Source organism: Squalius cephalus, assembly GCF_949319135.1.
Source record: "Squalius cephalus genome assembly, chromosome: 16".
In the NCBI taxonomy this organism is placed as follows: Eukaryota; Metazoa; Chordata; class Actinopteri; order Cypriniformes; family Leuciscidae; genus Squalius; species Squalius cephalus.
Window position 1 is genome coordinate 7,137,686 of NC_137137.1, and position 10,420 is coordinate 7,148,105.

The 10,420-nt window shown below is 36.2% G+C and overlaps 1 protein-coding gene across 5 annotated transcripts in view; it reads right to left on the reverse strand.

The window, feature by feature from the left end:
- The window catches only part of dab2ipa (DAB2 interacting protein a), a 107,672-nt gene extending 97,633 nt beyond the window's left edge, over positions 1-10,039 (reverse strand). For 2 of the 5 annotated variants that reach the window (XM_079897212.1, XM_079897209.1), the window contains exons 1-3: positions 9,481-9,757; positions 8,130-8,251; positions 7,736-7,862 (exon numbers count right to left, since the gene is read on the reverse strand). In XM_079897212.1, the coding sequence (XP_079753338.1) occupies positions 7,736-7,862; positions 8,130-8,251; positions 9,481-9,556 (325 nt within the window). In that variant the 5' untranslated portion in view covers positions 9,557-9,757. Of the gene's footprint in view, positions 1-4,306; positions 4,530-7,735; positions 7,863-8,129; positions 8,252-9,480; positions 9,758-10,020 lie in introns of those variants that run through there. The other 3 variants (XM_079897217.1, XM_079897216.1, XM_079897213.1) reach the window with 2 other exon arrangements.
- Between the last annotated feature and the right edge of the window lie 381 nt (positions 10,040-10,420).

A 10,420-nucleotide genomic window follows, 5' to 3' on the forward strand; every position in this document is an offset into this window, starting at 1 on the left:
GGACAGCTGCTGTTAGCAACACAAAGGCACTTCTGTGAAGCATGTGAGGTCAGAAAATTCTGTAAGATATATGACAACCAGCTGGGCCAAGTTCACATTCAAAGGAAATCTGACTTCAAGTTCAAATGCAATATGCCCACATGGATTTATGATGTCTCACATGTCAAAGATCCTTCACATCTGGAATAAACAAAGAAAACACTCATTATTATTATTTATGAAATGGGGCTAAGTATGGATAGTGGAAGAGCTGTATTCAGTACATCTCTGAAACAATTAAAAATGTGTCTCTGCAAATCTCTAACAATGACCTTATCATCGAGGTCCAGGATTTAGAGCCTGTTTCGCCCACCTACTCCTGATTCTGACGCATTTTACAGCTGCCCTTTTTCAAAATGTCCTTTGCTTTAATGGCAGCCATTCAGGATTTGGTAAAGGTCAACTTTGTGTTACTTAAACTTTCATTGGGACCAAGATGTAAACCACAGCTGTAACTTCCATAGACCTAGAGGGACACATGGCTTGGTATAAAACACTAAGAAACAATCATTAAAGGGCATTACATTTTAACAGTTTGTCCTGTTGAACATGGTGAACGTGGGAGTTAAAATTAAAAACATGAATTTGTCATGTAAAATTAGATCTAAGTTCTGAAAAACACTTTTTGATGGCATACGATATTTACAGAACCACAAAACATCTCTGTTCAGTTTATTTCTGGATGTCTTATCCTTTCAAAAGCAGATATTACGCCATTACAGTGTATCTTGAAGTGATTTGCCCTACTATAAAACAGGCATCCACTGTACTCCTAAAATATAGCCTCAATGCTATGAGAGAGCTCTATTGTTTAATCTTTCCTCCCGATAAATCTCAATAATAATTAATTGTTTTAATACTATGCAATTAGGGGAGTGCTGTTCCCTAGTCTATGGGCTGAATAAAGACCAGTTGACTACCCTCAATTACCAATTATGACTAAACTGGGATTTCCCACTACTGATAAAAAGCCTGAACATCCAGCTTACCAAAAGCATAACTGTGAAATTTTAGGGAAGATTTTTCAAGCTAGCCTGGAATAATGCTTCTAACTTATATTCAATGAAAACAGATTCAGAGTGTACTGTCTCTGTGATTTACTGTCACTGTTTATTTGTACATTAAAGAGGTCATATTCAACACTTTGTAGCCTTTCATACTTCTATATTTGTATTCAACCATTATCATTCTGACACTTACAATTAGACTATGTTTAAACTACTGCACATTTAAGATATCTATACAGTTTAAAAGTTTGGGATCAGTAAGTGTCATCTTAAAAAAATAAAATAATAATTGACCGTAAAGTTTTTTTTACATTGTTACAAAAAATATTTAAAGCTGTTGTTTTGAACATTCTATTCAAATTCTGAAAAAATGTATTTGAGTTTCTGGAAGAAAAAAACAACTTAAAAGTGGACCAAAAATAGACTAACTGCATTTTAAAGCTGTAGTGTGTAATTTCTGCACACCAGGTTTATGAAACAAAATTGCAAAAAAAAAAAAGGTTTCTAATCATTCCGCTATTCGACAGTGTCAATGTTGCTGTGTCAGGCCTGGGCTGCATTTCCCAAAAGCATCGTAAGCCTAAGTAGCTTGTATATAAACTATTGCCAGTAATAGTCTCAACGATCTACTTAGGCTTATGACGCTTTTAAGAACAATGTTTTAGTAATGCCACAGAGAGACAGAGTTAACGCTTTTTAGGGGAATCAACCCCTAAAAAAAGGGGTTGATTTTCTTATTACCTCTGCAAATTAAGCTGAGAAAAGAGAAAAACTACACGCTTCAGCCTTAACCAAAGGATAACAGGGGGTTACCATAAGACAAGCTATCCGGCTTACATGCCATAAATAATACAGTCCTGGATTGAAAGAGTAGAAATGTTTATTACTGAGTACATCAGTCACATTGTGTGTTTGGAACATAGCCAGTCCTCATGCCAGCAAATTAAATGGATAGAAGTCCAAAACAAAATGTTGCTAAACGTATTTCATGAACAAAAGCAGGACAATGTGATGCTTTGCAGTAACAATGGTCAAACAGTCATCAGCGGCACCGGCCAAATTAAACAGCAACAGGCCTAAACGCTGCATAAAACACGGGGTGGGGCATCAGGAACAAGATGGAGGAAATTATGACTGTATCTGACTAAAGGAGATTATGTCCATCTTGATATATCACAAGGATTATGTTCTTCACAAATATTGTCACCATTCAGAGCCATGTCTGGGATGTTTAATCCTCAGCAAAGTTACAAGAAGGATTGCTTTGAGCCCAACATATATTTGCTGGATTATTATTATTTTTTTTACCAAACATTCCTAATCAAAGTGAAGCACAAACAAAAAAAATCATGCATCCCACCAAAACCAAATGATTCAGATGGTTTCTTTGCTTTGTACTGGAGGTGTTTCAATCATAGTTCTTACACTAGTTACACATCTATTTGTATTCTCTATTTGATCTCGGAGCAAAAGAGCTCATTTAATTAATTATTCAGTGGCTCAAAACATTTTAAACTTGTGCTGAAATGCAAAATTCACATGGGTTATGCTGATGAATATCTGAACAATTCTGTTTGATTCCAGATTCCTGGGGAAAATTAAAAAGTGATGAACATGGCAGAGCATTTCCATGTCATTACCAACAAAATACTTTTAAATTAACCTATATGAACCATAAATTACACTACAAAGATGTTGTTGTACAGTAACCCAACCCCTATGCAACTCAAATGTAGCCCTAAAATGGATGCACAAGAAAGACAAAACTTAAAGAAAAAAATGGACTTTTACTTCACTCTTTATCTACATGGACTGTATGTATTCATCTGATGGGATAACTAACTATTTTATTCCCTTACCCCTTTGTATGCCTTTTAAAAGCCTTTTCATTATTTGAAATAATGAAAAATTGTGGTCTGACAAGCTCTGAAAAGTTCATGACAGTTTGCTTAAAAATGAAAATTCTGTCATCATTTATTCACCCTCAAGTTGTTCCAAACCTGTATGAATTTCTTTCTTCTGCTGAACACAAAAGAAGAAATTCTGAAGAATGTTTGTAACCAAAGAATTGATGGATCCCATTGACTTCCATAGTATGGATTCTTCCATTTTTCCATACTATGGAAGTCAATGCTGCCCCACAACAGTTACAAACATTCTTCAGAATATCATCTTTTGTGTTCAGCAGAAGAAAGAAATACATACAGGTTTGGAACAACTTGAGGGTGAATAAATGTAGACAATCGTTTTTGGTGAACTATCCCTTTAAGGGTCCATGACACATGCTGCGTTCTCGCCATGTCATAATTACTGTAAATGCATCTCCGTTTGCTTTCGAATCGCTCTCGCTGTACTTTGATGTCATACACCGATTGTCTGCACAGCACCACTTCAATCTGAACACACCTTAAACCTGTAGTGGCCACGTGGTACAAGTCGTAGCTCTCAGAAAATTACGAGTTTACACATTGTAATTACACGTTCAAGCACGTGAAGGCTTTTTACAGTTCAGAATCGTTAAGGTAATTACGACATGGGGTGAACGCACCTACATATCCCTCTAAAGTTCATCTCAGCCTACATGAGTGTCACATCAGCATGAACATAGACAGCAATAAATCCTTCAAAACAGTCCTGAGGGTGTATTCAGCCTCATTGAAAATACATTAATCAACAAAACTTCAACCAGAACTAGTTCATTCCTGAATACAATGGCGTAAATGTTTTTCGAACATAACAGGGTGGCACACGTTTCATGGCAACAATTCAATGCATCTACTAATTCAACTTATTTTTATATCAATTAAATATAAAGTAATTCAAATGCTTCTGGTGCACACAGAAAGTTTAAGTAAATTTGTAGGGTGTAAGTTATGGTTTTCAGTGCTGTTGGACAGAAAAGTGAACTCTTGGCCTGTTGTGGATCAAATTTCAGGTTTAACGCATGTCAAGGCTTCAGCCTGTCTTGATGTAACAGTAGCCACCTGAGCGAACACATCTGTTGATGTTACAGTGTTTTCATCCGTTCAGTTAACAACAAACATGTTCTAAACCCTTCCCTAACTGAAAAAGACACATTTCAGGACATAATTACACGCATTCTGTAGATCACAGTTGTAAAAATACAAAAACTGCAAACAGCGGACAAGCTCTAGCAACCTGCACTAATCTGTTTCACAGCCCCACATACACAAGCTCACATCACTGGCTCTCAACACTTCATGTGCTTTGTTAAAAGTGTATCCAAGTTCTCCTCTTACCATGGTGGCCGTCCAGCGCAAGTTTGTTGTCCAACTCCATAACTTCAAAGACAGGCAAAATCAGACATGCTCTCAGTGCCAGGGGAGGGGAAGACAGCAACGGTTCACGGGGAGGGTTCTCTCTCTGCCTCGTCACCCGTTTGCCAGAAGAGCGCTGCCTCCCGTGCAGCCTGCCTGCGCTCTGTTCTGGCTGGAGCGTTGCATCTGGCAGTCGGAGCAGATCTGTGCTGGGCTGAGCCACTTCTCTGGGCCCCACTTACTCCCACATGAGCGCCAGAGCTCTTAAAGACACAGCAGGGATTTTTTTCCCTTTAAATCTTGATTACTTGCTTTCTCTCTCTCTCTCTATGAGAGCATGCCTTTCTACCATCCTCTAGGTCTTACAGCTCATTCCTGTTATGCAGTGTCTTGTCATGTTATAATTTTTAAAGATGGAAATGACGTTTATTTTATCGCAATATAACAATGATGTGAACATACGGGAGTTCAATTATTTTCATTACTATGGTTAGAGCTGTCATGTCATGTCATGTCATGTCGGCAGATGTTATTGTTAACTAAAACCATAAAAATAATTACATTGATTAATTACATTAACTATTAATTTAAGCTATTTCTAATTTCAATTTAGTTTAAGTTGATTAAAAATGAAAAACTAAAATATATAAAACTTCATAAAAGCTATACAGGCATATTATAGACATTATGACACAAACACAGAACAAAATTACTAAAACTAACTAAAATTAAAATGAAAAAAAAAATCTAATTAAAAATATTATCAAAAACTAAATTTCACTGCTGTGGACATTACTGTATGCAGTTTCTAAAATGAAAAACTGGCAATTTGTAAAGAAATATTCCAGGTTTTTCTTCATTCTTGCCTTTCTATAATCTAAATATCAAACAAAAATGTTTTCTTAGTAATACTGCTTTTATTGCTAATCAATGTAAAGGTTTTTCTTTATTTTTTATAGATTTTATAGTTTCACTAAACATCCTGTTAGTTTTTTGTAAAATCCCCAAATGAGGTTAGCAAAATTAGCAATGATTTGAATGAATTATCTGATGTCTTGTTCATTTTCTTGTAATTGTGTAAATAATCAAGTTATAATTAATAATAATAATAATATAACAAAAATGTAAGTCCCTGGGCTTGACTGGAGCATTAAGGCTGGTAAATCTTTTAATAAAAATACTTTATTAAACTGCACAAAAAAAAACAAAAAAAAAGTTACAAAGTTCGAAAATGACTGCAGAACAATAATGACTAATAGAGAGAATCCAATTGTTCACATTTTGCACGTAATGAAACCAATATGGATCGGTATAATAGTCCATTCCGCACCAAATGATTCTATATCTATGCCTATTTCATAAGAGAGCTATGACTGCGTAAAGAGGGGACAAAAAACTGGAAATATTGTTTATGCTCATGTCCATCATACAACCTAATCTCACTCAAGTGCTCACAACTCATGAGGAGTATCAGAGGCATTATTACTGTTTACAAATATAGTTTCTTCAAAACTACTCACTCGTTCACTCAACCATGATCCAAAACAAAGTTAATGCTACAAACAAGAGCAGACACTACAGCACTTTACAGACTTCACATCCTGAATGAGGACAGAACCTGAAACTTGAAATCCGATCAGACTGCAACATATTTCCAAAAATCCAATTTTAATCGGATTTCAAACCACATATGGATATCAAGTGCCTTACTCTTACGAGCTACGAAACAGATTAGGATGCCGCTGATGTACAGGGGCGTGTGTGTGGGGTGTTAAATGCCTGTGTCTCTGCGGGGGTGTGCAGTGTAAACGCACAGAGACATTTGCTGAGTCAGCAACAAGCTGTCAGTGTCTGACACCAGCATTAGCACAACGCTGAGCTGCGATGACACTACGGCTCACACAACAGAGCAGAATCTCACTGAGATCTGAAGAACAGTCTGGAATGAGATCTTTTGCCAAGTCAGTGTTTTAGGATCTACCCATGAGCATACACTATACCATTCAAAAGTTTGAAAATAACTACTTACTTTTTCAGCAAGGATGCATTTAATTGATCAAAAGTAACAGTAAAGATTTTTACATTGTTATAAAATATTGTTCAAAACTGTTCTTTTGAACAGTATATTCATGAAAGAATTTGTTTTTTTAATTAAATAAAATTTCACAATATTACTGTTATTATACTGTATATTAAGATCCTTGCACACTGAAGTCCGAAAATACGAAAGTCGTATTCGTGAATATTCGTGATTCGGTGGCTCTAAATTGTCAAAACACCATTCAAAATGCTTGCTACGGACGCGAAAAACGCAGAAAATCGAACCTGATTCGATTTTTTTTTTTGACGGACGAAAGTTTCGGAGGCAGTGTGCAAGCGTGATTGACATAACGTGAGGTCGTATTTATTTTTTAACGTGCGAAAATTTCGGATGCGAATTTCGGACTCAGTGTGCAAGGGCCTTTATGCTGTATTTTTTAGCAAATAAATGCAGCCTTGGTGAGCATGAGACCTCTTTCATAAACAAAAAAGTCTTGCGAACCTCAAATTTGAAAAGTTAGTGTGCATAACATTTATATGATGCTCTTGGTGGAAATGGGTTTCAAATCATATTTTTAAATAAAGACAAAAAAATTAACTGTGACAGACAGAGAGACAGACATAATGATAGATAGATAGATAGATAGATAGATAGATAGATAGATAGATAGATAGATAGATAGATAGATAGATAACAATTAAACTTTATCTAGCTGTTATATAAACATGCTGGCCTATTTAATGCAATAGTTCTCTTTAACCTTTTCACAAAGCAACCGTTGGCATAATGTGTCTCGTCCCCAAATTCAATGGCATTGTGAACCAGAGCCCCTATTAGGCAATTTTGAACAATAGCCATCCTGTAACACCATCATAATTATGCCTCCCACTGCAAATTACTGGTCTGCAGCCTGTCTGAGACAGATCTGGACAAACGGAAAACAGTGAAGTCTACAGTGTGTTCCATCATGCTCCATTTCACGGGTCTGTCAATTGCCGTCACATCTGAACTTTAACACAATGAAGGTGAGGGTATAATTTTGAAGTTCATATTACTAAACATCTGCTAATATGAGTAAAAGAAATATATTCTGAAACATTACATGAATAGTGGCCAAATCTTATTAACTTGCACACGTTATCCCTGCCTTTAGCACAGCAATGAGCAGGTCATTTGTCAAAATCACTCACTTAGAACAGTGTACAAGACTAGCATAAAGATACTATGGTAAAAGCAGCGCAGATTGGCAGCAGCAGTCAAGTGATCACATGTTTACTTTTGTCTTCCACTTTGCCACTCTATTACCTTTAAAGACTATTATAAAGACAGTTTTTTTCACTGCAACAGGTGTGCAAGCAGATCCTACTCACTGCTATTTCTGGTTTGAGTGCTCTGGTCCTTACGGATCTGAACTCCTTCGGGAATGCTGGTGCTACGTCGCAGGAGCCATACAGTGCAAGATTCAGCGCGGCGCTCTCGGAACAGCAATGGACTGATCTAAGGAAAGGTCACAGAAGCCGTTCATAGAGTTATAGTGTTGGTGGGCAAAGGCCTACAGGATAGACTCTGTATGCTGAAGAAAGCTCATCTTCTATGCTCTGACCTGTTACTTTGACCCGTTGACATGTGCTGCCCTCTTGAGTTTAAAGAGTGCCATTAAAAGTGAGGTCATAATCAAAAGGATTCAAAACGCATTCTTTTTTAAAGTCTCAATAACTTAGATTAAGTATGTCTTTATGTGTGTTTGTATGTGTGTGTGTATACCTCTCTTTTGTCCAGAAGAACTAGTTGACATTCTGCAACCAAGCAAAACTTGACCTGCCACCCGACTGGTTTTGATAGTGGCTGTCCACAAGATATCCAGTGGATTGATGAACCTTTCATGTCTGTAAAACAGAAAAAAAAAATTGGATCATAAGTATGAGAAATGAGAAAAGAAGATGAGGCCTTCACGGATCAATTACAACCACAGCAGGACCAAAGAGTGTGAGTCTAAGCAGCTAAAACAGAAGGAGACATGGCCATAAAGCCAACTGCAAAACAGCTCTATGAATGGACAATACTTCCTGATTGGCCTAGATTCAGTTATGAGTATTGTTTTGTATGAAAGCACAAGGCTAGTTTAACTGAATTAGATAGCCTTCAATTTCTTTAAGACATTTTTTAACTGAGTTTAAAAAGAACATTTAAAAGACTTCACTTTAGGCTGTTGAAGAGGACCTCTGGGACTGTGCCACGATCCTGTGACATTCAGAACAGTTTTTATATAATTAGGAAAATGATTAAATTTAGCTGGCTAAAGGGCAATACACAGACATATTCTATTGCTGAATTTAACACAGAAAAAAATACGAAATACTCTAGAAGACATCTGTTTGCAGTAAGACTATAATATTAATAATCTATAAAAAAAAAATTTTCAGTGTTGGTTTCTTTTTGGTGAATTCTGTCCTCCAAACTAAAATTGTAATATTTATTGTTTTTCTATACATTTCAGGTAAACAAGTTAACACTTGAAGACGACATTTACATACATTCAGATAACAGTCAACAATATAATGATGGCAGATTTTGTCTGAAAATTTTAGACTGTGACTAAGTATCATAAATGCCACGCTGTTGGGGCAAGTTGCCACATATGATATAGTAGATGTCATTTAAAATCGCAGAAATTCATAACACTATTTTTTGACTGATCAATGGATTGATGTTTGTCCATTGCATACTTTAACATTTTTGCTGTTTATTGTTTTTTTGTTTTTGTTTTTTTTGTAAAAAAAATATTTTTTTGTATTCAATGACAGTGGCAGAGAGTGACAACATGCTTAGACATGACAAAAAAGTCTGTTAAACTGTATATTTAATTTAATAATGTTTTATACTTTTTTGTAGAGACTGTAAGAAGTGTAAATATAGGAATTGACTTTAAAACAAAATCAATGTACGCTATTAGAAATACTGACTGACTTCCTCAGTCGACCTGTACTCAAAAAACAAAACAAACAAAAAACATGGCAGACAAACTTCTTCATACAAGCAAACATACTGATAATATATCAAATATTACTTTAGAAAGCACGTTTCAGCCTCGAAACAAATGATGTAGGCTACTCACCGATGACCCTCATCCAGCCCTGGTGCTGACAGCGGGTGATGTTCGGTGACATAGTATTAGTAGGACCACTAAACATGTCGCCAGCGTGCACTTTTCAACATGCAACGTTCCTGGACATTTGCACACCCGATGGACGCCTCATAATGACTGAATGCGGCATCAAAATTAACTTTTGGATTATGTAAAACGAATGACGCTGGTTTGTGTTTGCAGATTGTTGACCCGTTTGAGACGCGCGTGCGACGGTCACCGAGACTGAGAGTGAAGGGGACGAGACACGTCATGTAATACCTTGATTCAATTAACGGATTAAACTCTCTGGCGAAGAAAGTAAGTAATCTGTCCACAAACACAAATCTCTCTCTCTTTTGTTTTGAATTTTTCAGGTTAGTGGGCTACTGAATTTTGGAGAACAATTATACACTGATTATATTAAATCAAATGTCACAGAAATGAGATTTTGCCTTTCTCTTATTCACTTGTTTCCTTTCTCTACATAAATAAAAACATAAATTCGTTACGTTCGCCCGGTAGGCCTACCTGATTGGGTGGTAGGCAGACGTTGAAAGTTTGCGGCTCATGAATATTAATTGAGCTGCTTTACTGGACGCTCTAACAAGGAACGTCAGCATCACGTAATTAATATTCATGAGTTAACCTTTTGTCACAGGATGTGTAAATTATGACCCCATGACGACCATGTCATTGACACACAGGGGTTATGCATTTATTATTAATATTTTTAAGAACTTAAAGCAGATGTTCTTGGCAAGAAAACATACATTTTCCTCAAACAATTCTATACTTGTGAAATGTGCCATCCTCTTCTCATTCACATGAGATGAAAAATCCAATTAATTATGGCTATTGTACCTCCCAGTTTACATTTACAGTTTAAATGTGTGTATTATGCAGAATAAAGAATCTCACACCTGTGAAA